Source organism: Dichotomopilus funicola, assembly GCF_033296635.1.
Source record: "Dichotomopilus funicola strain CBS 141.50 unplaced genomic scaffold C8A04scaffold_106, whole genome shotgun sequence".
Taxonomy (NCBI): domain Eukaryota; kingdom Fungi; phylum Ascomycota; class Sordariomycetes; order Sordariales; family Chaetomiaceae; genus Dichotomopilus; species Dichotomopilus funicola.
In genome coordinates this window covers 1-25,341 of record NW_026944127.1, presented here as the reverse complement: position 1 = coordinate 25,341, position 25,341 = coordinate 1, and the positions used below count along the sequence as shown (strand labels likewise).

General features: G+C 55.4%; 9 protein-coding genes across 9 annotated transcripts; 4 read left to right on the top strand and 5 right to left on the bottom strand.

Moving 5' to 3' along the window:
- Positions 1 to 1,775: 1,775 nt before the first annotated feature.
- Positions 1,776 to 3,277, top strand: C8A04DRAFT_15768 (uncharacterized protein; the record flags this gene model as incomplete). Its single annotated transcript, XM_062778612.1, has 3 exons — positions 1,776 to 1,999; positions 2,092 to 2,889; positions 2,956 to 3,277. 3 exons carry the CDS (start codon positions 1,776 to 1,778, stop codon positions 3,275 to 3,277), a joined length of 1,344 nt encoding a protein of 447 aa, XP_062632899.1.
- Positions 3,278 to 4,099: 822 nt separating this feature from the next.
- C8A04DRAFT_15785 (uncharacterized protein) lies at positions 4,100 to 5,152 on the top strand (the record flags this gene model as incomplete). Its single annotated transcript, XM_062778619.1, has 3 exons — positions 4,100 to 4,570; positions 4,649 to 4,915; positions 5,009 to 5,152. 3 exons carry the CDS (start codon positions 4,100 to 4,102, stop codon positions 5,150 to 5,152), a joined length of 882 nt encoding a protein of 293 aa, XP_062632898.1.
- Positions 5,153 to 5,865: 713 nt separating this feature from the next.
- Positions 5,866 to 7,408, bottom strand: C8A04DRAFT_15781 (uncharacterized protein; the record flags this gene model as incomplete). The annotated part of the gene is made up of 2 exons (XM_062778618.1): positions 5,866 to 7,133; positions 7,324 to 7,408. 2 exons carry the CDS (start codon positions 7,406 to 7,408, stop codon positions 5,866 to 5,868), a joined length of 1,353 nt encoding a protein of 450 aa, XP_062632897.1.
- A 2,912-nt stretch (positions 7,409 to 10,320) lies between these two features.
- Positions 10,321 to 11,591, top strand: C8A04DRAFT_15771 (thymidylate kinase-domain-containing protein; the record flags this gene model as incomplete). The annotated part of the gene is made up of 4 exons (XM_062778614.1): positions 10,321 to 10,633; positions 10,803 to 10,911; positions 11,015 to 11,315; positions 11,355 to 11,591. 4 exons carry the CDS (start codon positions 10,321 to 10,323, stop codon positions 11,589 to 11,591), a joined length of 960 nt encoding a protein of 319 aa, XP_062632896.1.
- A 779-nt stretch (positions 11,592 to 12,370) lies between these two features.
- On the bottom strand, positions 12,371 to 13,375 carry C8A04DRAFT_40645 (uncharacterized protein; the record flags this gene model as incomplete). The annotated part of the gene is made up of 1 exon (XM_062785018.1): positions 12,371 to 13,375. One exon carries the CDS (start codon positions 13,373 to 13,375, stop codon positions 12,371 to 12,373), a length of 1,005 nt encoding a protein of 334 aa, XP_062632895.1.
- Positions 13,376 to 14,897: 1,522 nt separating this feature from the next.
- C8A04DRAFT_40644 (hTAFII28-like protein conserved region-domain-containing protein) lies at positions 14,898 to 16,037 on the top strand (the record flags this gene model as incomplete). Its single annotated transcript, XM_062785017.1, has 2 exons — positions 14,898 to 15,512; positions 15,585 to 16,037. 2 exons carry the CDS (start codon positions 14,898 to 14,900, stop codon positions 16,035 to 16,037), a joined length of 1,068 nt encoding a protein of 355 aa, XP_062632894.1.
- A 294-nt stretch (positions 16,038 to 16,331) lies between these two features.
- C8A04DRAFT_32968 (uncharacterized protein) lies at positions 16,332 to 17,759 on the bottom strand (the record flags this gene model as incomplete). Its single annotated transcript, XM_062782278.1, has 2 exons — positions 16,332 to 16,669; positions 16,787 to 17,759. The coding sequence occupies 2 exons, from the start codon at positions 17,757 to 17,759 to the stop codon at positions 16,332 to 16,334; spliced, it is 1,311 nt and encodes a 436-aa protein (XP_062632893.1).
- A 1,485-nt stretch (positions 17,760 to 19,244) lies between these two features.
- On the bottom strand, positions 19,245 to 22,825 carry C8A04DRAFT_40641 (ribosomal L27 protein-domain-containing protein; the record flags this gene model as incomplete). Its single annotated transcript, XM_062785016.1, has 5 exons — positions 19,245 to 20,155; positions 20,254 to 20,509; positions 20,708 to 20,755; positions 21,758 to 22,668; positions 22,759 to 22,825. The coding sequence occupies 5 exons, from the start codon at positions 22,823 to 22,825 to the stop codon at positions 19,245 to 19,247; spliced, it is 2,193 nt and encodes a 730-aa protein (XP_062632892.1).
- Positions 22,826 to 23,957: 1,132 nt separating this feature from the next.
- Positions 23,958 to 25,297, bottom strand: C8A04DRAFT_15775 (general substrate transporter; the record flags this gene model as incomplete). Its single annotated transcript, XM_062778615.1, has 3 exons — positions 23,958 to 24,270; positions 24,360 to 24,781; positions 24,857 to 25,297. Coding segments are annotated over 3 exons (1,176 nt in total), but the record flags the coding sequence as incomplete, so codon positions are not given.
- Positions 25,298 to 25,341: the final 44 nt, after the last annotated feature.

The window sequence follows — 25,341 nt, the reverse complement described above, 5'->3', positions numbered from 1 at the left end:
AATACCACGGGAAGTACCAGCACCACAGCTCCCAGCGGTCTCACCCTGGCCAGAAAGGCAACAGCAACAACAGCGACAACAGCAACAGCCGCAGCAACGAGAGCAACGACCACAACAACGGCAGCGACAACAACCACAACAACACACGGCTCGCACATTATGCACGAACCCTGTACACTTTCCTTTGTTCACTCACGTAACGATTTTTCTTCTTCTACGACTTCTTCTCTTTCTTCTACGGCTCCTCCGGATTCAACTTGTTCTTCGACATCGCTCCTTGCTGGCCTTGCCATGGGGCTCGCATTTATCGCACTCACTTCTTCATCATCTGATTGTTCATCATCATCATCACCACTATCACCATTGGCATTGGCATCGGGTTGCGACGGCACGGCATTAGATTGGGCATTGCTGGGCTGTCTGGTGTTTCAGATCTTCTTCTTCTGGGCCGTGGTCTGGCAGGGGCTTCGCGGCCTCGTGGGCCAACAGCTGAGCAACATCTTTGGGTATTGGGTTTGGAGCAAGGGATACATTCGGAACTGGCAGGGTAAACTGGTTGTTGTTCGGGACTGGAGCGAGGACTGGAACTTGGGCAGGTCGTCGTCGTCGAAGGCGAGACCCTGGGCCCGGAAGCATGGGAACACGGTCACGACGGCATCATTCCCGAGATTGGGCTAAGATTGATTATTATTACACATGATGGTAGTGGGCACTGGGCGAATAGGTAGTAGTACTCTGATAAGTTGAAATGACAAGGGTGGCTTTTTTGGCTTGGGACTCGCGCGTTTCTGAACCATGAAATTGGAGTGACCGAAATCCGACACCTTGATGATGTTCTTATAGTTTTGAGATTTCAGTAGTTGAATACTCAATGCAACACCTTGCCGCGTTGCTCATGATAATTAAAAATCTAATTATGTCCCGGAATGTCTGGGATGGTTGTGCTATTTTTATCTAATTACCCAACATAGTATCACATGTCAATGTCGATTTTGAACGAACCGCGGGGCCTTGTAGCGAGCCTCTAATCCATCAACCTTCTATTCTTCGTTGGAGGAAAATTTGTTTTGGGCTCTGGCTTTCGTTTTTGATGCCCTCTTGTTCGTTTCAGGACCCGCTGAGTGGGAAAAGTGGCGATCAACCCATCCCCGAACGGAAGTGGGTTGATGTTTCATTGGCTGCCATTTTCGATTCTTGAAAGTTGAACGTTTCAGGTTTCGCGACTGACAACGACAACCAATGATCCAGCCAAGACAAGCGCTTTCACCTTTTTTCTGTAACACGATGTTCGAGAGCGCGTTCTGCAACGGGATTCCGGTCTACCAGCCGAATGACTGGCGCTGGGGGACGGAGGAAAGTGGGAGAGCAATGGAACCCCCCCACGTAGTGTTCCTGGGGTGTTGACTGGCCGTGAAAAAAAGTTGGCTGAGACCACGACCTGGTCGGGTTTAAAGGCGAAGCGAGTGAGCAGAGGGACGAAACGAGACTCGGATGCGCGATGACAGAGAAAGGGCGGATAGCTACCGCAATATAGTTTGCATACTCTCCCGATTTCCCCTCCTTCTCCCAAGGTGTTCCTTGCGGAGTATGCATGACACTGGAGATCTTAATACTCGACCAACGAGACACGAGGCGGAACGCCAAACGCGAACCGAGGACAAAGCCAGAGGTTGATGATCTTGGCTCTTACTCTCAGCAAACAAACCGAAATCTATCACACGCGCCCAGCACCATCAAACCTTCAAACAAGATTGGCCAACATTGGCTGACCGAAAATGGAGACGATCAAGGAAAATCAGGACAAGAAATCACATAAGCATGGGGTGCTCTCTGAGTCTGCACTTTTCTCGGTCGTGAAGCCGAACCCGTGGACGGCCGATGTGGTGGTGTCTACAGCCATGGATGGTTTGACGGGGAGGTCTGCGTCTTTGAAGACACCGATCGGCCGCAAGCCGAGCTCCCGGGTTCGCGAATGGGTAAAGAGGTCGAACACTAGCGGGTGAGTGGAATTTCAACGTTGTTGTTTCTCTGAGTGAGCGAGATCGCCAGGAAATCAACATTGACGATGGTCTAATTGTGACCCTCTTCCAGGACCATGGCGGCAACAAAGTCAACTGCCTCAGAGCCCCCGAAACCCAAGATTAGACACCTGGGAGGCGGACGACTAGACGTGGTACGGGCCCAAGGACCCGCCAACAACACGACCCTTCTCGCGCCGGCCCCTAAACGGACGTTGAGGAGCCGAGCCAGTTCGATCGAAAGCCGAGCAACGCAATGGCTTGACTTTTACACCGAGTCACCCGAAGGCAGCAGGAAAGCCTCCACGCCGCCTCCCATGCCCAACCTTTCTCGGTCTCCCGAGACGCCACCTAATAGCGGGCATAGACGTGCCGAGTCGCACTCTGATCTACGACCAGCACCGCTCCGCGTGCCTTCGTCAGAGGGACGCCCGAGTCCTGACGAGCTCCCAACGCCACCCAAGCCCAAGCCTAGCCCAGCGGCAGCAGAACCGGCGGCATCCAAACCCCTAACGCGGCAGAATTCAAAGTGGAAGCCCCTTCCTACGCTTCCGGGCCCGGCCCAACATCAGGACCACCCACCCCGGTTGAAACTAGACACAGTCACGGAGGCGATCTCGGTGGAGTTTGGGTTTGAGAATCCCGCATCGGCAGCTGCAGCAGCGTCGTCGCCTACCCACCGCGGGGGACGCTCACCACCACTTGAGCAAAAGTTCAACGGAGTAGTCATCCCTACCATCCGCTTCGACTCGCCTCCTCCCACGCCTGACAGCAGCGCTGGCGGTGCTGCCAAGGTGCATCTGGAGAAGAGGGGCATGGACGGGCCCACACAGAAGAGCGATGGCGAGCCCGACGCATCATTCTCATCATCGTCACCGCCGCCGGCGCAGAGAGAACCTTCCGCGGCCGGGGAGAAGGAGGCTCTACCAAAAGATAGGCACGCGGTGCCGGTCGCTGGGTCACTACCGGCAGACGCCCGCCCCATGGGCTCGGCCCCGTGTCCCGGTTCAGGCTCCGGTTCAAGCCCAGGGCCAGGACGACAGATTACCCGCCAAGAGCGGATCTGGCTGCACGTCAACTACCGAGGCGAAGCGCCGTTTTTGCGAGCGTGGGGTCTGGATATCGCCAAGCCAACTGATCGGGCGGAAGGGCTGGCTATTCTCAGGGAGTTGATCCAAGCCGAGGAGGGGCGGACTAATAAAAGATCGCGTGGGTCAAGGGAGACGTTGAACGGGGGACGGGGGCTGAATTTGATTTGAACTGGACGTAATGTTGGAGGTTAAGGTTGAGTCGGTATAGAGGTACCGACAGGTGCTGAGATGGAAAGATGGGGGTTGATACATTTATTAATATGGCCGGATACATTGCCATGAGCTGATGATGGGACGCCGGGCGTAAGAGAAGACTAATAATAGTTTCAACTTGAAAGCAGATATTTACTTATTATACCCACATTACGAAGTACTGCAGTTTTGATAGCTTTAAGAAAAAATATGCTAGCAATGCTGGTTGCAAAGCGTGACGAGTGAATCTTGTTTTTAGAATCTTGAACCTTCCATGATTCTATTGTGTTCGAAAAATAGTGGCATTACCTTGTTACTCCCGTGGCGAATCCGAGCAACCGGAACCGCCGCAGCAGCCGACGATAGGCGCTGCGACGCTGCCAAACCTCGGCTTGGCCACGAGCCAGTCTAGAACGCCCTGGTCCCCAAAAATTCAAAACTATTTTATGGAGCTGTTTGCGCAAGCTAGAAACAAACTGGATGCTTGGGTGGAGCTCCATTCTCGAACTGCTCAAGCTTGTGGCGAAGTCGTTTGTTGAAGTCGGGATAATTACTTATTAAAAGGAGGGATTTCACGAGGTTCTCACCCCGGATCGAAACTCTGAAGCCAGATTTAAGAATTAAAAAACGAATAAAAGCCGTTCCATGACAATGGAGTTCCGAGACCACCCAGAACCGCCAGCAACGCCAGCTCCTGTCCAGTTTGTGTCCGACTCTTCGCGGGGGCGCAACAACACCAAGCAAGACATCGTCATCCACAGCCATATTGTGTCTGGGTTGACACCACGACGTCCAGAAATGGAGAGTTACACCTCCCACGCCCGCTCGGTCGCTCAAACATCCTCAGACGGCCGATTATCCCTCCCACCCAGTCGCAGTCCTTCCCCTTCACCTCCTCAATCTCCCATCCTGCGCAGCCATCGCCCGCGGCCCATCTCCGCCATCAGCCTCCCCGATCACCATCATCATGCCGCACTCAGGAGGCCACCAATCGTGTCTGAAGGCCGATGGAGCTACGACCGGGAACGAATGCCAGCGTCCCCGGTTTGGTCTCGCGCGGGGTCGAAACCGGAAACGCCACTGAGTGAACACGACCGCGAAATCTTCGAGGAAGCATTCTCGCAGCCCTCACGGCCGCCGAGCAGTATCTTGGTGGAGTCTCGCGCTTCAAGTCGGCCACCGTCTATCATCTTGAATGGGCCTACCGAGCTGGGCTGGTCTCATGCTCCTGGAGATATCCACCCGTTCAAGTTGATACCGACCGCAGCGGTACCATCAACAGGACCTCCAAACCACGACCACTACCACGAACACCACCACGACCTGGAACAATATGGCCACCACCAGGAGAAGTCAACCCCGTACCCCCAGCCACCCCAGGACGGAAAACACCACCGAACCCGCCCAGCGTATCACATCCTCACAGAGGAAGAGATGGAACTGCTCTCCCACCCACCACCAATCCACCCGCCCATGACCATGACGCCCTCAGCCTCGCCGCCATCGTCACGACCAAGTACCCCACGCCCATTAGCCACAAAGCAACAGCACCAGCAACGGTCCACTTCCCCTCAAACCTCACCACGCAACTCTGCTACCTTCAATGACGAAGACGTGTTACGGCAGAAACATGAACAACAAGAGAAGAAGCACCTCGATAACTCAGTCAAAGGGAGGCCGGGTGATGGCAATAACACCACCACGAAGGACGACAGCGGCTGCTTTGGTGGCCGGTGTAGTATCACCCCAGCCAGGCAGATCGCAGGCACCTTTGGGGCGTGGTTCATCGGTATGGCGATGCCCATCACTTTTGGGTTGTTGACGGGCTGTATTGGGGCTGGTTGTCGGTAATTGGTTAATTAGTATTGCGCATCAAAGTGTTTTAATATTAATAATAATTGAAATAACGAAATGTCGTTGAATTAAGGTGGGGTCAAAGGGGGAGGGGGTGTGTCAAAAGAAGGGGAGAGAATCGGTTGTACGTTAGCTAAACCCTACATATCAACACGCATATTGAGCCTCCAGGATGACGCCGGGCACTCCTGCAAGGGGTAGACAAACATTACTCGCATAACTTTAAACGTGGATCAAATCAGCACCTACTGGGGAGAATGACACGCCTAAGCGACTCAAGGCAGTGTCGTTGCTTTGCAAGAATATAGTATTGTGGACGCGCTAATGCTTCACAGAAAGAACAAGAGGACGCCATATTGCCCGTCCCTGAATCCGCCCACCGACCCCGGCCAGTTCCAGCTGAATTCCCAGAATATCCTACCCCATGCCGTCCCGCTAAAGCCATGAAAACAGTGTTCCAAGCCTCCCAAACGCCTTTCCCTATTTACCTACCCCTTCTTCAGAAAAAAAGTAAAGCGGGGTATTGGCATTACCAAGAAAATAGAGAAAAAGAGCCCTGATAGAAAAGAGAAACAGTCCGAAGAGAAAAAAAAAGGGTAAAAACTCGTTGACCTCCGAGACAAAGGAAAAACCATCAGACATATGGCGTATGTAAGGCGTATTTTAATCCGGTTGGGGCGCATCTCTCATCACATCGTCAACTTCCCATTTCACAACGTTTCCTCGGCCATTGGCGTAGGGGATGCCGGCGTGCTCCCCTGGTCCTTGGCACTATGGCTCTCCCACAGCTCGAAGCTCTCGGCAGTACTTTCAATAGGCCCCAAACTAGCCTCTAGTGACTGCTGGCCGCTGGCCATGATGTCGTCCACATCAACGTCGTCGACATCCTCGAGGCTGGCCTGCGGCTGTGGCGGTGGCGGCAGCGGCATCCCGGTCATCCCCTCTTCAGCAAACCATTGCTCCTCCTCGTCCCCGTCAGCGGGAAGAGGCGGCAAATCTTGCACCGAGGTCGGTTCGGCTGTGCTGCCTTCGCCCTCCACCACGGCCTCGGGGTCCTCCTCGTCACCCGGCACGATGAACACGCTCGTGCTGTCGCAGCCTTCGGCGTAGAAGTCGGTAACGTTCATCTCAGCCAGCGGGCCACGGCCTTTTAACAAAAGCACATCCTCATCGATATCGGCGACGGTAGAAGAAGAACCGCGTGCCGATGATGTCTGGCTGACGTCCTCCGGCGGGGGGATGTTCTCCTTATCCCGGCCCTCAGCGCGTTCACGCTTAGCGCGGCTTTCAGACTCTTCGTCGCTGCTAATATCGAGAGTGCAAGTTCCGTGCTGAAGAAGGTTGGTCATTTCTTGCTCGGGAGTGTCCTCGTGGATATCGAAGCACAACGAGGAGGTCATGTCTGGAGTGGGGATGAAGAAATCGAGAGGGGCATGGCTGCCGTTGCTAATCGACGTAGTGGCGCGGCTTCTGGTCTTGTTCTTGCTGGCACGGAGGTTGCCCGAATAGCTGGGGATGGTCCCCTTGAGAGCAGCGTCGAGAGAGAACGGGACACCAGTGCCCGCCGGGAACAGTGGGGGTTCGTTACGCTGGGTGCGGCGCCGCGAGAGGATACCCATGCGTTTGGAGGCGCGAGTCGGTGAGCGGCCCGCCGGGGCTGTTAGGGGCGACGGCGTCGGGGCCGGGGCCTTTGCCTTGAGACGAGCGGCCGGAGATTTGGGCTGAAGGATATTTCGTGCGACGGGAGCAGCGGTGAGTCTGCTGGATGGGGTGTTGCTGTAGAAATCCTTCGCTACCGGAGAGACGGGAGTAGCCTTGACGAGGGAGAAAGCAGAAGGCTTGGTGAAGCTCTTGGCCAGGTCAGTCCAGAGATCGGTGCCTTTGGACCGTTTCGAGAAGAGCATGGGGGCAATGTTCTCGGAGTTGTCGACATCGTCGACCTCGGAAGCTTTTCGCTTGATGGGCGAGGAGGCAAGGGCTTGGGATTGTTAGCGAATCCGGTATGCTGTTGAACGGGGGATGGGGAAAGGGAAATGGTCTCGCAATTGAGCAGCAGCGGGAACTACGGGAGGTGGTGCAGATCGGCGAGCGCACGGTACGTGCGATCTCCGTCATGAACCGGTGATTGAACAGTGAAATAGTTGATGGGGAAAAGTATCACGACATACCATTTTGCCTGTTCTTGACACTGGCAAGGCTCTTCAACCGTGCCCCGTCGACAGGAGCAAACGGCTGGCGACTGATGGTAGCCATGGTGGAGGATGGTTAGGTAATCGAGGTAACGGCGGAGTCGTCGCGGCGCGGCGAAAGAAAAAAAGGGACGCGGTGCTGTTGAATATGGAATTCCACACGCGCGTGATTCTCCTCTACAATGGAGGAGGGAGGAACAACAACTGCTCGCGCGGCGAGTGTGTTTATCCAAGTTGTACGTTCTGCGGGCGCTCAGCAAGAGGCGGCTTTAGACACCTCTTTTTTCGGGCGGCCCGTCTGTGAAACGAGTGGCCGGCGAAAAGCTGAAGGGAGAGGAGGGCGGACGGCGGGTGGAGCTCCGGGTTGGGACGAGGGAGGGCGCAGCTCTTATGGTACCGGTGGCCTGCTAAGACGGCCGGTTGCGAAAGCGGTTGGTCTCGTCTTGACGCGACCGATCGAGGGGCCAGACAAGAATCGCGTTTGCTCCGGGTGGAGTCCGGGCTGAGAACCAGGAAGTCGAGCAAGAGTGGGGAACCACTCGACGGTTTGCTAGGGAGAGCAGATTGAGGGTATCCGCTTGAGGTAGGGATGTTGGGATCTGGCTGGAGCAAGGTCTCTCCTAGTGTAAGAAAGAGAGGCAGACTCTTGCGGGATGGAGGAGGAGATTGTATGGTTGAGAAGGGGGGGAAGATGAAACGGCGGTGCTAGCGGGAAGGAAGAGGGAGGGCGCGAAGAGACGAAGGAGGATTGGGGAAAGAGCAAGTGGAAGCGAGGAAGGCAAAGGCTCGTTAAGTTGGAGCTTGAGGGAGAAGGCGCTTCGAACGGGTAGTGCAAGGAGCGGTTAGAGAGCAGGGGGGGAAAGGAAGGAGCAGAGGCAAGGAGGGCCGGGCCGGGGATTTTAAAGGGGAAAATCTCAAGTGCGGCAGTCGTTTCCGATGCTTGCGAAAAGCTGCAAAAGCTTCAAAATGCTACAATCTGCTCAGGCGCACACCCGTAGAGGGATTGTCCGCAACAGCAAATGAATGGCGCTCTATGTGTTCGGGTCTCAGACAGGGCATTGGCGCACCCTTCATGCAGGGTCAAGATTGGGCTTTTTGCGGGCTTCGCAGCGCTGCTCTAGCGCTCGATTTGCAGCTTCTTGCTTGCGGTACCCTTTCGTGGTAAAACCTAACGCGTGCCGCCCTGTCCTCTCCTGGTCCTTCCGTCTCCCGCCGAGCCCCAATCAAGTGCGATCGTATCGGGTCCGGAGCGGGGTCTGGTCAAGGGCGGAGTGCCCTGAGAGCTTGTAATTGTCTGCGATTTCTTGAGAGCTTGCATCAGAGCCCGGTGACAATGCCTGGCGATTGGCGAAGCCTGCCTAGGAAGGAAGCCAATTACAGAGCGATCGCATGCCCCACTCATCGACGCGGTGTGCCGGTTACGCCAATCATCGCGTGCGCTAATCCCCACTTTGCGGCATGGGACCGGGTCGCGTTAAGTGGCTCCACTTTTCCTTGCTCAAAGGCGAAGATCGAACTTGAGACGTCAAAGGGACGGGACACGGCAGCACCCCTCCCACCTTCGGCCGGTTGTCCAGGCCGAAGGAAAGGCTTCCTGCTCGTCCTTCTAAAAGACGGAGCTGATTTTAGGTAGAAGATTAAGGGAAAAAAGCAGTGAGAACAGAATATCAGGCCCTCGGAGCCGGATCAGCAGCAAAGTGCGTGGGAATCAAACGCCATTGGCGAGAGTGCGTGGCGAAGATGTTCGTTCGGCCACTCTCTGCTTTTGGGCAAGGTGAGGAGGTGCAAATGCGACTGTCCCTTCCCTCGCTCACAGTGACCAGCGGCGCAGCACTGCTAGGATGGGGCATGGAATTTCCCCCCTCCAGTTCGGTGCTCGCTGGGTCCTCTTGTCGGCCGAAGGTCGACAGAATATTCGGGCAGCGGAGCTCTTAAGATGGCCTCAACCTAGCTCTAGTTCCACAGTAGGTCCTTGAGGCCTGCCTTTTCTTGCTCTTTGCCCTTTGCTCTCTTTTTTTTACAATGACGTAGCGGATGGCAAACGAACAAGCCGTCGGACTGCCAAGCGAGCCTCATTTTAAGCAGGCAGTCAGCAAGCAGCAGCAGCAGCAAGCAGCAGAAGCAGTCGCAGGGGGGGGCAAATGCCGTTCGGAGCGATCTGGGACCATTTTCTTTTTTTAACGGCTGCTGGGTGGGGGGGGGGGGAAGGTTGTTGCAAAAGCGCCGGGATTGGAAAGTGCGTGGTGCGTGGGAATGCCCCTCCTTTCCCCTATGCTCTTTCCTAAGCAGCCGGGTAGTGTGTGTATCTTATCCATGCGGTTGAAAACCCCGCAGCAGAACTGCAAGCGGAGACGCCGCCGTGAGCGAGCAGGTGATCGATTGATCAGTCCGGGTCCCCATGGGAGCTGAATCTCCTGCAAGTATAATGGGCTAGGGCCTACTTGCTGCAGCGTCTCCGTGGCCTGCTGTCTTGACTCTAATCTGTCTGGCGTGGGCGAGCATGTCGGGCGCTCTTCCTTGACGTTCCATCTAGCGACAGCTGGCATTTTATTCTCCACCCCAGAGTTTTGCTGGAACCGCTGTGAGCAGTCGCTAATTCCGTGGACGCCGCGCCAAGGCCTGCCCGGGAAGCTCCACTGTTGCTGGCGCTGGGGTTCCCGTCTTAGTGGAGCGCGACCTCAACTCTCGGGCTGTGTGCCCCGCGAGCCATCATTAGACGGGAACCACCAAGCAGCACCGCAATGGTGGAAGCGGAGCGTCAGTGACACCTGATACCGACAACTTGCAGTTACCAGCGCTCAACTGCAACTGCACTCACCCACCACATCCGTCCCTCTCAAACGGTCATCAATTGGCCCAGCCACTTAATTTTTCTCTCTTTCCTTTCTGTGTCTCCCACTTCTCGGCCGTCTCCGTCCCTTTTTGTTTCAGTCGACCCCTGGTTTGATTCGCCGCAACCGAGCTAGCAAGCAAACCATGGCCTCGATTAACGATCTGGCAACGGCCGCTTCGGCACTCGTCAGTCCCGCTGCCACTGCCGCTGCCGCTGCCGCGGTCACGGCCCCGCACCCGCAGCCCTCGTTGTCGTCGTTAGCCGATTCGGCTCGGACCACCACGCAGGACGGGGCTGATGGCAACGGTGATGACGGTGAGGCTCCGGCTGCTGTGGTCCGGGGCGCCCTTGTGGTCCTCGAGGGCCTCGACCGGAGTGGCAAAACGACCCAAGTCAAACTGCTCGAGCAACGGTTTGTGGAGTTGGGCCGCAAGGTCAAGGTGATGCGGTTTCCGGGTATGTGGCTCGTAGTTCAGACATTTGCGTAGAAACACAGCAGCCGCGGCAAGTTTGATTTGACCCGAGGTGGCTGTGGAACGGACAGGGTAAATGACTTGTTGAGAAAGGACATGAGCTGACATGCATCATCAACCCGATTTGGGTTGACACCACCACAACCATCAAGACCGCACAACACCAATTGGCCAGATGATCGATTCGTATCTCAAGAGCCAGGTCGACATGGACGACCACGTCATTCATCTGCTCTTTAGCGCAAACCGATGGGAAGCAGCGTATGCTCTCACCCCCTTTTCCTCCCCTTCCTTCTTCTCTTCCTCCCTCCCAAAACCAAGTCAGGCCGACACATATTGAAACCCTTTTTCCTTATCACAACAGTAAATCTATCGCCGCCCTCCTTGCCTCCGGCACAACCGTCCTCTGCGACCGCTACTACCACAGCGGTGTCGTCTACTCCGCCGCCAAACAAAACCCCTCCCTCACGCTTCCGTGGGCGCGGGCGCCCGAAGTCGGCCTGCCACGCCCTGACCTAGTGCTCTTCCTAGACCTAGACGAAAACCAAGCGAAAGCACGCGGCGGCTGGGGCGGCGAGGCGTACGAGAAGGCAGAGATGCAGCGGCGCGTGCGGGAGTTGTTTTGGGGGTTAAGTATGGGCAAAATTGGGACTACGTCGGTCGTTGTGCCCGGAGAAGCTGGAGTTGGTGGTGGTGTTGCGAAGAGGGAGGAGGGGACGAGTGAGAGGAAAGAGGTGGCGGTAGGGCCACCGACAGTGGCGGGCCAGGATGCGCTAACGGGGCACGAGTATCGGTTCAGACAGGAGGAGGAGGACCTCCATGTGGTGGATGCGAGCTCGTCTGTAGAGGAAGTGGCAGAAGAGGTGTGGAAGGTGGTCAAAGCCAGGGTTGCTACTGTTGAACGTGGTGAAGTTGGGCGGGTTGTGAGGAGAGTATCGTGACGGTTGTCCGCCAGCCAAGCTTTTCCTTCTGGTTTGTGTACCAATGGATATGCGACGGGTTGTCAATTTCCGGATCGGGATGGATATTGGGGGAAAATGGGCGGGAGAGATTGGCTGTACGATGCCTTGTAGAGTTCAAGGTCCCGGCTTTGGGAGCAGGAAAAGTCCTCTTTTTTTCCCGCGGCGGCTGAAGCCGCGTGAATAATGCTTTGATTGGGGTATGATAGGTAGCTATGTCTGTTGACATGTACTGTTAATGTCTCTATCAGGTTAACAATAACCAGTGTGTCACCAAGAGCTGAAGGAAAAACAAAAGCCAAATAGCTGGCCGTGTTGAAGAACCCATGAGAAGTAAGACAAGCAGACGCCCGGCCGATGTTGAGATCCTCGCCCGGTTCATGACAAGGCGTGCTTGTATATGTCGTCTTCCCCCTGCCTACATAAATCCGTTCCCTCTGCTTCCTACGCCCTGGTTGAAAGTGCAAATCCCGAAACGCCGGCTCCATGCAGACTGCCCATGTGTGTGTGTGTGTGTGTATGTAAACCAACATCAACAGCGCTTGTCCCGATACGACGGCCCTTTGTTGAAAATATCCTCTTTGTCGCGGATTGCCCCTATTAATATTCCCCTGAATCGCATATCATGTCTCAATGCCGGGTCCGTGTCTCTTTATATCTTTTCTTTTTCTCCTCGCTCCCTCTTTCCCGCTTCCTCCTTACACTTTGGTCTACCAGCCACTTGGTTGCATCTGAACCCTTTTGTATGATCGGATGTGTGTTCAGCGGTTGACACCGATCAAGCTGAGGAATTCGTTACGGGTCTTTTCTTTGCGCTCAAAGCAGCCTATCACACAGCTGGTGATGGTGGTGCTGGTCGTCTTTTGCACGCCCCGCATGACCATGCATAGATGGCTCGACTCCATGACGACGGCGACACCCTGAGGTTTAAGCACTTCCATCACGGCGTTGGCGACCTCCTTGGTCAAGCGCTCCTGAACCTGCAGGCGGCGCGCAAACATCTCAGCAATGCGCGGCAGCTTGGAGATGCCGATGACGGCGTTCGAGGGGATGTAGCCAATGTGCATCTTGCCGGTGAAAGGGACCAAGTGGTGTTCGCACATGCTGAAGACCTCAATGTCCTTGACGATGACCATTTCGTTATGGCCCTCCTGGAAGATGGCACCATTGACGATGTCGCGCACGTTCTCTTGGTAGCCCTTGGTGAAGTAGAGCATGGCCTTGGCGTAACGATCCGGTGTGGCTAACAGGCCCTCGCGGTCCGGGTCCTCACCGACGCATTCGAGCAGGGTTCGGACAGCATCTTTGATGCGGTTGAGGCGAATCTCTTTTTGCGCGTCATCCTCCTCTAGCCGCTTCCGTGTGCCGAGACTGGGCCGGCTCAGTCCATCAAAGTCAATGACGGGGCTCGGCGACCGGGTCGAGACTTGTTCGGTGGATTCTTCGGGTTGAAGAGCGGGGAGTGTGTCCTTTGTGGTGGGGATGACGAGGGCATTATCGGGTTTTGTGGTAGTTGTCGAGGTCTTTCTCTTCTTCTTTTTCGGCGGCGGCGCCTCGGGCATGTCCCGGAAGTCCCGCGCGGGCTTGCTGACGCTGGACCGCCGCTCGCCAGGGTGGCTGGGCCCAATGGAGCCATTGGTCTCGTTGTCACGGGCGTGCTTCTTGCTGCCATTCCGGGTTTTGTTCTTCTTGCTTCCGTTCCTCTCTCCGTTCACTGGTGTGGGCGCGGGGCTCTCCGAGCCGGAGGCGGTGTCGGACCTTGCCATTGCGTCGGGGTCGGGATCTAGCGAGGGTGCTGGGTGATTCTGCGGGGCCGGGGTCGATGCTGCTGACCGATGTTGAAGATGGGCGGGGCGTTGGAGGTCGATGGCGGGTACTCAAGACGGGATCGAGGGTTGAGAATTGCGCGACGACGCAAACGCGAGGACTCCGCAAATGCAAGAATGGATGCACTCGGGGGACGATTGGGAAGTGGGTGATCGCAACTTTCAAGAACAGATCTGGGCAAATGGAGCTCCTACATATGTACGTGTAGACCCGAAGAGCCAGGATGGATCGGGCCAGCGCCTCCGGTCCCGCTCTCTCTGGAAATTTTCGGTCCCCTGATCCCGAAAAAGGCTGCAAATTCGAATACGGCTAGAGGCAAGTATACCGCCTCCACACCTCAGCTGCTCACTCAATACCAAAACCAACACATCACTACCGAAAACTCTAAGCCACACCCACGCTTGCATTTGAAGCGATTTGTATCTACCATTAGTTACAATGGCCACCTCTGGTTTTGGTACACTGTATGTATGGTAAGCACACCGGTGACCAGGGTAAGAGGAACCTCGATCATTGAAGTTTACCAACCAAGAGCAGGTGTGGAGGCGGTCTACTTACCTCTAGCCGTATTCAGATTTGCACCGTTCACCGAGTGGTTTGCACCGTCCACGCAGTCAAATCGGACACAAGGGACACAGGGGGAGAACTGACCCAGGGATTGACGAACTTGGTTAATTCTTATGTTATCCCAGACAACTTATTGTGACGATGTCCGAGTCTAAAATAGAGACGAGAGTTTTTCCTCGGTCCCAATTGATTCATGTAAGGAATATTTGTACGAAGTACGAAGTAGCCGTCTGTCTGACTCGCCTCACTCGGGGGTTTGCCTCGGGAAAAGGAGAAATTCGCCGACAGAGGACGGCAAAGTATCTTCGTCATTTCGGCCATCATTGTCCCTCTTGGGCTGTCCAACCTAGGGTCCTGATTGGCAATTGGCATTGCTGGCTTTGTATTCGTCGTGCAGCAGGCTTGTTGGGACCCGCGAAATCATGGCACGCAGTGTGGTGGGTCCCACGGTTTCCAGCGGCGTGTTGTTCCTGCTAGGTCGATCGGACCACTGGTTAAAGTACCGATTTAGTGTAACGCTTTTTGGAAGGGTTGAACAATAACATGATACCAACACAATAACATCAGGCTAATTTTTGGCCATTATCATCACGGAACTTCTGAGAACAATTCTTTCTTTTCTTTTATGTAACTACAGCTAGGGCTGCCTGTGTTCCGACTTTGACAATCGTTACTTTAAAGTTTCACGTCTTCCCACCCCTGCATTAAAATGCAAGCTCGGGCCCATTCTTCCCTTCGCGTTAACACCGCCTAGCTTTCTGCCACAATCCACTGTCCGGTTGCCCCATCCTCCCTCGTGCAAAACAGCCCGGAGGACGGCAAACCGAGATGGCCCCCCCATCAACACACTCTTCGCCTCCTTCATCCCACACGCAGCTCTCAGGGATCAACAGCATGTCCAGCACCAACAAAAAACGCACCGCCGACGGCGTTGCGGCTCCCGCCCTCAAACGCCGTAAAGCCTCGACCATTTCAACCGCGTCGGGCGCGCCGGGATCCGCCCACCCGCTTCGCCAGACCTCGTTTCCCCCTGACGACTCGTCCACCTTGATTGGCAGCGCTCGTTCACCCTCCGTCGATGTCGATAACATGAGCCTTGTCAGTGGCAGCCAGGTCAGCGCGGCGGCGCCTCTTAAGAAGAAGCGCGGTCGCAAGTCCAAGGCCGACAAGGCGCGCGAGCAAACACCGTCTATCGCTGGGGGCCGAGCAGCCACAGCCGCCAGCGGCGCTAGTGAAGCCGGCGGCGGCCGCGGCGGTGGGGGCAAGAGCACCACGGGCGGCGCGGGCGGGGGAGATGAGGGCGAAGGCGAGGACGAGGGTCCTACAGAGGTCGCTGCGACGGCCGACGTGCGAACCAAGGAACAAAAGGAGGAGGAACATCGCATGAGGGGCATGCTGATCTCGGCACTATCGGAGGATCAGTTCTATCGGTTTGAGAATTGGCGCGCCGCCAACTTGAGCAAGGCTTCAGTTAGAAGGGTAAATGCTCTCTTCTTTTTATTTTCCTTTGTCTTCTACGGGCAACTGGGCCTACTGCGCGGACCCCTCAGCTAACCACCCTTTTGTTCCGTTCCTGGATAGCTTGTCAATGCCACCATCTCCCAATCCGTTGCTGAAAACGTCGTAATAGGAATGCGCGCAGTGGCAAAGGTTTTTATCGGAGATGTCATTGAGAGCGCCCGGCGCGTGCAGGGCGAGTGGATTGAGAAACTCGACGAGAAGCAGACCGATCTTCCCTCGCCGCTGCCCACGATTGCCCCAACACCTGATGTGAGCGGAGAGGCCGATACCCAGCCTGCCGAAGCAACGACGACGGATGCTGCGGAGACGAAGGATACTAGGGACACCAGAAATTCCGAAGTTAACGACCGACGCGGGCCGCTCCGACCTGAGCACCTCCGTGAGGCTGTTCGGCGATACCGGAAGGGGTTTGAAGGGGGTGGCGTGGGAATGCAATGGGTCTATCACCAGCAACAGCAGGGTGGTGTGGAAAGGTTTCCCACGCGAACAGGGGGACGGAGGTTGTTTCGTTAACGGCACATGAATTTTTTGTAGGCTTGCATTCGACGGTGTTTGGTTGGAGTGGGCGCAATGGGTTGGGACTGAGCATGGGACATTGGAATTTGGCGCAGGAACATCGATACCCAAGCGCGGTGGATAATATCCATCGCCTTAGCACAACAATAGACCACTGACTTCCTCCCCTTTTGCCTACTTTTAGGACTTTTGTTTGTTGTGAAAGAATATGAACCCATCGCATGATGCACATGTTCTTGGAACCCTCGTCATTTGTCCAACTCGGCTTCACTCCACAACATAAACTAGCCATCATACCCTATCTTCGACGAGAGTAGTGATGTGGAGGACAACCCCTTCGTAAAACGGATTTACCAATGTACACCCGGCTCCCCATGTCACTTTCCACATCCCATCTGGCCCAATGGAAAACTCCTTGATATCCGATGCCCGCGGGGAGTCGACGGCTTGGGGAAAACATAGCGAAACACGCACGACGCCTCTTGCTACCGAACACAGGCGGACCATGTTCTCGTCGGCCGCCCACCGCAGTGTTGTCCCCGGCGATATGCGGACGACCTGGAAGGTGGTGCCGTCTGCGACGGCGACGGTGTGGGCCTGGGCGAGATAGGAGGAGGAGAAGGCAATGTCTGTATTCAGTTAGTTGGAATATGTTGGGGTGCTTTTTGGGGTTAAGCAGGGGGATGGGGTTGGGGGTTCAACAATAGGAACAACATCGAGTATGTCAAGATGAGTGAGAGACTTACTCTCGGTATCTCTCCCACTGCCCCTATGGAGTATACCTGGTGCAATCTCCCAGTCGGCCATGGTCATTGGAGATCTGCCAACGGGGCCCAGTTCAGGCTGGGGGGGCTCTTGATCGGTTGCCTTTTTGGGCCTCGGCCCTTTTGAGCCCACGTTATGGACTTGGACGGACGTTACGGGCGCGGAATTATGTTTCGTCTCTGGTTGAGGTGGCGGTTGCTGCCGGTGATTGAGTAGTCGACGAGATCGTCTTAACCCGTTGCCACTCTCATCCGTCGTTGTTTTGATATTATTATCTGTGTTTCGGTCCTGTTGTGCCTGCATTCTTCGCTGATGTTCAACATGGTTTGTCATGCCCTCCTTTTCGAGCAGTTTTTCTTCATCGTCGCTCTCGTGGTTGCTGACACTCGACTCAACGTTGCCGTCATCACCGTCATTATCTTCTTTCGTTTCGTCACCATTATCACCCTTGTCTGTGTCACCCATCGTGAGAGGCCGAACATCGATGTTCTCCTCAACTGAACTCTTGTACGAGGTCTCAGTATCAGTTGCGCTTGGCGATAATGCAAAGCGGGAGCTACAATGGGTCTGGGTATGTTCGGTTGTTGGTAGGACCTTCACCACCGCTTCTTCCGATGGGATATCCACGCTGACTGGCGTAGGCATTCGCTCAAAATGGGTTCCCTCTCTTTTACCTTTGCTGTTGAGGTCTTCGACAGCAGGTCGGTTCCAGGGAACTGTGTTGAAGTTGGGAGCTCCGAGGATGGAAGAAGGGGTTGTCGACTGTAGCCCCTCGGGCCGCTCATGGTTGGTAGCATTCTGTTCATGGTGTTTCTGCTTCCTCTTACGCCCTGGTTGTTTGGGGACCGCTAGCGGTGGAGCGGTGGCTGCGTTGAGTGGCACCCTTGACACCACCAACGGAGGCATACGCCCAGAGCTGCAGTCCGGGGTTTTGCGCTGTCCCACTACGGACATCGTGCCATCGAGATTGTCGTTCAGGAGGCAAGCTCGATGGGCGGCCTAGACGGTGTACAGTCAGCCCCTGTACGGGGTATAAAATCAAGGTCAAGCTTGAGAAGAAATTCTAACTGATACTGAAATGCCCCCCAAGCGCCCAAACCTGAGAAAATAACGTCTGACAGTCCCGGAGAGGGCAGATCCAAGGATGCTGTTGCCCTACTCGTGGACTATACCCTTCCGGAAACAGTGTTCCGGCTCCAAGTACTCTATGAAGTGTGTTCTCTGACGAGCAGTGTGAGAAGGAGGATATTTGAGGTCTAAATTGACCAAAGAAGGCCTGTACAGCCTACTTACCCCAGTATCTAATCCACTCGGAGTACGGCCGCTTCCCGCACATGAGTATCGGAGCTCCCTCGCTGTTGCGGTCAAGGTGAATATTGTTTGGCTGTTGAGAGGAGGACGGTGCTGCTGTGTTTGGAACCCCCCTAGCCCTAATGTCAGCTGAACCATGATGGAGGCCCCTAGGACCTCCCGCTAAAGCCCTTGCCGCGCTCTCTCTCTCATTCAAAGGCACAGGTTCCGGGGCCGGTGAAGCGAGTCCCCAGAAGAAGTGGCCTCGCCTGGCTGTTAACTCGCGCTGTTCCAATGGGGGTGGTGTTGGCGATATCCTGATGTCATAGCTCGGCTGGATGTTGGGGACAAGAGAAAACGAGGAGCTAGTTTCCCTGTTCCTTTGTCTTTGGATGGAGCACTGTCGTTTGGGTAGGGGGCTATCTTCCAATCTTGGATCTGTACTGCGTTTCTCGGCTGATCTGGTTGAAATGTTGGACGGAGACTGGAAACGACCTTTGGAATCAAACACCCCTTCGTCAGGGCCCAAGTTGGGGTCCTTTGTTCTGAATTCCTCTTTCATTTCGAAAGCCGGTCCTGATATCATGACAGATAAGGTTGTGTTCCAAGCGCGATTAAGTGTCCCGGAGAGGGTCCTGGAGGTTCCGAGGTAATACTACTGAATACAATGAAATGGTTGTGGTCATCGTCATCTGCTAATAGACTATCGCTGCGCCACCGCATTCCAGAGCCTGGCGCCGCGCCAGGGAGAACGCAAACAATCAAGGATAACACATGGTCGGAGGTTTGCTGTTGGCACGAGGCTATGTACGCAGTAGGTCCAGATTAATGAATGCTATCCCTAGTTGAATTGGTGAGAAGAAGAAGGGAGAAAAGCGGGAAAGGAATTGTTTTAGACCAGGAGTGGCAAAAAGCAGACCAAGGCGTTTTCGAACGAGGCGAGTAAACAAACCGGCGGCAGACTGCATGTACAGACCTAGGTACCCAGAGCATTGCCAGACACATCAAGCATTTATTTGAGACAAAGATAATGTACAGCATTTCGGCCCGTGCTACATCAAATCAACGTCACGCAGCACATCAACCGGCCATCCGCAACAGCGGCGCATTCGTGACAAATAGGTAGCCCAACCCGGCCAACAATCCTCTTTAGCTCGCGACAGGCTTGCTGCCGCCGGCCGCGTTCGCGGCTCGTGCCGCCGCAGCGGCCCGGGCTTCAGAATCCGCCTTCTCGAAAGCAGCCTTCGCGGCAGCCGCGGCCTCCCTGGCGGCCGCCTTCTCAGTAACTTGCCGTGCCAACCTCTTCTGGTGGGCCCGGGTCTTGTAGTCGCTACGGCGCTTGGATCTGTCGATTTTGCGTAGCTTGATACCGCGGAAGTGAATGTCGCGTTTCCACCTGCGCATGCGAATCTTGGCCTTCCTCGACTCTGGCTTATCGGTGCCCGGAATGATCCCGGCGTCGCCGACGATGCGACCAATCTCCCAGTTGCTCTCGCGGTAGCTGTAGTCGTCCTGTAAATGGAACACACGAGTGGCCTTGCGCTCCGCAAGCGCCTTCTCTTGTTCTCGGTTCAAAGCCTCCTTCCTGACTTGGTCCAATTCCCTAGCCCGAAGCTTCTGGTTGACCAAACTGGCTACCACCGAGTTGCCGTCTTTCAAAGGCACTGATTCCACGTAACGAACTGGGGTGTGCGGCTGGGCGGTTTTGGATGTCTTCGACTCGTCAGGCTTCTCGACAATTTCGTGCCGTGTGACGGAACGCGGGATGCCGCTAGGGGCCGTTGTCTCGTCGGGCGCGGGTTCAGCTTTCCGAGTTACTGCAACGAGGTTCAGCTTTCGCCGGCGAGGCGAGTCTTCGGGATAAGGCAATGTGTCGTCGCGGTTGAACACAACCCCAATATACTGGCGCTTTGGGTGTCGTTTTGGGTCTCGGTAGTACTTGACGTAGCCGGTGACGGCAGCGTGGATCGTGTGGTTGCGGCCGAGGATGGTGTTCTCACCGGGATGCCATATGGTACCCCGCTGCTTGTAGATGATGTTACCGGGGATAACATATTGGTCTAAAGTCGGAAACATCTAGGTTCAGCAATGTAATTTTGGAACACATAGCCATCCGACGGATCAACAACGGCACAATGGTAGCGAGGCCCGAACCTACCTCCGGTCTTCTTGGCACCCATTTTCTTTGGTATCGTCTTCTTCGACTTGATCTTGTAGGCACCCTGCGCCTTCACGGAGGCATAACGGCGGCCCTCCACCGCGGAACCAGCAGCATTTGGGGAGGAAATTCGGAGGTGGGCGAACCGCTCCTCGAGAATCGTCGCTGTCGTTGTCGATGTTGTCCCTGTCGTCGTCGGCCGGAGGACGGTGCCGAGGGGTCGAGCGCTGCTGGCAGCAGCCCTTTGGAGGGGCCGCTGCAGCCGTACGAGATGCATTGGACCGGCTCGCAAACGCACTTGGGCGCAATGGAGCGCCGGAGCGGGGGCTGGGAGGTGGGAGAGTGGAGGGTCAAATTGACGAACTCGGGAGCAAAACCCCGGGACCAGAGCCGACGATGCTGCGGTTGTTGCCCGCAAGTTTTCTGCTGACTCAGCTAGGGTCTGATAAGATACGCTGCAGCACTGAGCCTTGGCCCCCACATGCTCCCCTTGGCATTTGGGCTTGGGATCTGGCCAGCAAGTCAACATCGAACAATGCGACAATGAATCCAAGGCGCATGATTCTTTCACTTGGAACCGCCCCTTTCTAGGTTAACCTCCACAACGTTTGACACACCAATCGATCGCCGCCCTCGATACGGAATCGAACATGCATCTCGCTGGCTTTGTTCTTCTCGCGTGGGCGAGTCTCGTCTCGGCGCAATTTGGTGGCTTCTTCGACCAAATGTTTGGCGGCGGAGGACAGCAACATCACCAGCCCCAAAACGCGCCGAGCGACTCCGCGCACTACCGCTCTCAATATGCCCACGCCCATTGCGACAACTACCTCTGCCCGGATACGCTAGGTGGGTCTTCGGGAAGAAAGAAAGGGGTCGAGGCCTCTGGTTCACTGGCTAATGACTTTTTGTAACAGCATGTGTGCACTTCCCCCACCACTGCCCATGCCAATGGCCGTCGCATGAGGATAAGTTTGAGCTCGCCGAAGGGCAGCGGATATGTGTTTCTCGGGGAGGGTTTAAGGCCGGCGAGGCGGCGAGGAAGGTCGAGCTTGCACGCAAGGGGCTGTTATGAGAGGCCACTGCTGCAACACCATCATCATATACCCGCTTACACACTGGACACGCCACGAAACCCCTACCAGCTAGCGCCCAAAACCGTACGAAGTCGGAGAAAACTGGGCTGGATATAATACCGGGGCCATGCTCACACGACGATACATAGAGACACACGGCTTTGAGACACTGCCTACCCCGGCCGAAAACGAGACCTCGAAAGGCAATAAGGACGGCACCGAAGAAAATACACGCTAAATAAAAAGCTTGCCAAAAGTGAAACACAGGAGGAGTAGAGAAAAGGGGAGATATCCTTCTTTAGAGCAAGACTGAGCAGTGATTATAGATAGCCCCCAACAATCTGCGGCAGCTCAATGAACATGGATTTCTGACTCCCATCATCCAGCCCCTTCCGCTCCTTCAGACCCCTTTATCATGACGACCCATTCACCCTTCCAGGCAGGGGCGGGACAGGGGGAACCTTTGCCCGTTCATCGTCATTCTCACTATCGTCATCGCCATCCTCGTCCAGTTCCTCCGAATGCCCCAACAGCGCGGCGACATCCCTCATCTCGTAGTGTTTCTTGCGCATCTCCTCAAACTTCCTGTGCTTCTCGCGTTCCTCAGCGCTTAGTCCCACCAAATACTCCTCGCCGTCCGTGTCGTGACCGCTGCCGTGGCTGTCAACATGGACTGCCCGGGGACGAGACGGCGACGTCCCATACTCTTGGCCAGGCTCGTGCTCGGGGAATTCCTCCTCCGGCTCGCCCAGCGACAGGCGTGGAATCTCCTCGTCTGCGGGGCGGCGGCGTGAGGAAGGCTGCTGCTGCTGGCCTTGCTCGTGCTCCTGGTGTATGTGATGGTGCCGTTTCGAGTGAGGGAGCCCATCCACCTTGTCCAAATCCACGTTCTTCGGGTCAATCGGCTCGCCTATGTCCCCCTCTTCGTCGTCCGACGGGTCCTCGGCCGGGTCGTAGTGTTTCGCATACGGCGTCTTGGGCTCGTTGATCTTCATTGTGCTGGTGCGTTCCTGTTCGGTCAGGTACAGGTTCGCCTCGTCCCACTTGAGTCGCTGTCCGGGCTCGTCGTTCTCTCCGCTTGCGTCGTCGCCGGCTTCATGGCCCTGGAGGGAGCTTTGTCGCCGGGAGGAGGCGCCGGGTCGGGTTGCTGAGGATGAGGAGCGGCGGTGGCCGGCGTTGAATTGCGTGTTGGCAATGGTCAACTCCTTGGCCTCCTTAGGAGTGAGTGGGTGTTCTAGCTGCGGGTGGGCGCTACCATGTGGAATCGAGGAAGAGAGAGGGGGTTGGGCGTTGGTGGGCGAGACAGGAGGGGAGGCGCGGTAAGAGGCGTTTTTGAGGATTCCTGGCCATACCGGAATGACATAATGGTTAGACAGAGCCGTTCTTTGCCATCCATTGAGCTCCCGCAGAGAAATGGCTCAAGCTCACTCACCTTTTGGGCGTGGGGCTGATGACCCAGGCGGGGTATGCGCCGGGACTGAGTCTGTCGTGCTCGTCATGGCGAACTTTCGTTGTACTTCGTGCCGTCTTCAGGATCGAAGGAAAAGGGAGAAGTTAAAAGAACCCAAGCTAAACAATGATCGTTGTTTTCGTGGTTTCTCGAGGTTTGAAACGGGAGGCGGCGGGATGGCGACAACTGAGGTGGATGGGTAGATTGGAGAGGGTCTCAGGGTGCATGTATGTGGGGCGGGGCCGGCGATGGTGTGCCAAGCCGCAGGGGTCCTTGGTGAATGGGTGGCTGCAAGAGTTGCGAAGTCGCTCTGAATCGAGTGACTTGGAGGAAAAAATCGGGGAATCCCAGCCCGAAAAAGAGAAAAAAATGGCAGGAATGGCAAGGTGTCTCACATTTGTACCATTGAAGCAGGCTTAGCGTTTTGTGAATACCGTAGACTTTAGCAAACGGGGTGGCTTCTCTCGGCTTCAAGTTCCCATTTCTCGATCAGGCGGCCCTCGACCCTCGACCCTCGACGTCACTGTGCGTGAACCAGGGTGGTGGGGCATTTACACCCGTCAGTTCGTCCCATGTGTTCGCTCGAAGTTCAACGTATGACCGTCCGACCTACCTCGAGCTTACCTACAATACACCTAGTATCTTGGCCCGCATGAGAGTGTTAGGGTACCCTAGGGCAAATCGAGCGGACGAAGAAACAACTGAACAAGTTGAACAGCAGTTAGTTACAGGTGAAGATCGTCTAAAGCTCGGAGGGCAGGAGCCAGGAAAATGCAAAAACCATTCGGCCCTCGAGACATCTGCCGCCACGAGTAATCGTGCGTTGTGTCACCTTGGTTTGTTTGTCTCAAACCATGATCCCTCGTACATCCTGGGTCGCCCTCCTTGGCAACCACATGCACACGCGGTTGCAGCGCCAGTCCAGACAGACACCATTTTTATTGCCTGATATTACGTCATTGAACTCACGATGTTGCTGTCCACGCAACCTTTCTCGGGCGAAGAGCTCCGGGGAAATCAGGGCAGCACATCGGCTTTCTCTCCATTTCCGCCCCGTTTGAGCAACCGTATGTAAGAAAGCGTGGTCTTGAGTTTCACTTCGGTGCCGCGCTGGTGAGAAGACATTGGTATGTACGTATCAACATTTCCCTGTTTAACTGCCCTACTACTCTGCTTTCCCCCTAAGATGCGTAGAACTCCGTGGGTTGAGCTTTGGCTCGTTGATGGTACTTGTTCATAAAGTCGCCGCCCACATCTTCCGCGAACACGTTGACCTTGGTCGTCGCGAATTTGCGAGCGCTGACCCCCTTCTCAAAGAGTAAATCCAACTCGGCAAACGACCGGCCTGTTGGCTCTGGTACCCGGAAGTAGGTGTAGACCACACAGAGAAAACAGAGGCCAGCCCAGAAGAAACCTGCAAAGTTCCTCCAGTCCCACGCACCAGGATTAAGCATGTAAGGGGTGATGATAGAGCAGATGATGTTTACAATGATGCTGTAACGTGGGTTAGTCCTCACTGGCTCGGTCGAGATGAACAAGTATGCCGCCCTCTCTCTGTGAAGGGGGCTAGGGAAATTACTTACTAAAACACGCGCCCGAGGGCAACTGTCTTGATCTGCAACCGCCGCGTAGACAATTCGCCTACCAAAGAATAACAAACCGTCCCGACTGTGAGTTGGTACATCAAGGCCCAGCCCAACATGATACTGCCGGTGGCAATGGAGCCTTCACGTCGGTGCGATTCGGGAACTAGGCCGAGAAAGCCAAGTACGAGGAGCATAGCGCAGAGCCCGCAGAGGCCGTACAGGTAGAGGGACCGGCGGCCGACGCCACGGCTCATGAGAAACCACGCGCCGATAACGCCCACCATGTTGATACCATACTGCCCCAGCGCAAATCCATACGCACTGTTGGAGTCGAGACCGGCTTGGGTGAGGAAATATGTGGAATAGTTTGAGAATGAGTTGCCTGAAAGGTTCTGGATACCCCAGCAGGCACATACGATCTGTATAATCTGAGTCAGCCAACGTATGGTCCTGTGCCAATGCAAAATTGTATTAGGAGAGGGTGTGAACTTTACCTCTGTTCTTCGCAAATCGTGCCCCTTAAAGCAGTCCCAGTAGGAAGCTCCCTTTGTAGTTTTCTCCTCCAGAGCCGTGGTGTGTACCATCATGTCTACGGTTTCATCCGCATCAAATTCCGTCTCCAGGTTCAAGCTGGTAAGGCGTAGCAGGGAGGCCTTGGCTTTGTCCAACTTCCCCTTCCGGACCAACCACCAGGGGGACTCCGGGGCAAAGAAGATGCCGACGGCCAACGGAAGTGGCCACATCCATTGGAGGGCATAGGGGATCCGATAAGCCCACTCGTCATCACGATCTAACATGGACATAATGACCCCAATTCCGATGAACTGGCCGAGACCCCAGCAGAAATTAACGTAGCTTGCGAGGTACGCCCTCATGTTGACCGGGCAGACTTCCGAGGCGTAGGTGATGGTAAGCGTCTGGAAAACACCCCAGGGCTGGATTAAACATGTTAGCGGAGAACCGAGGGGGGGGGGGGAGG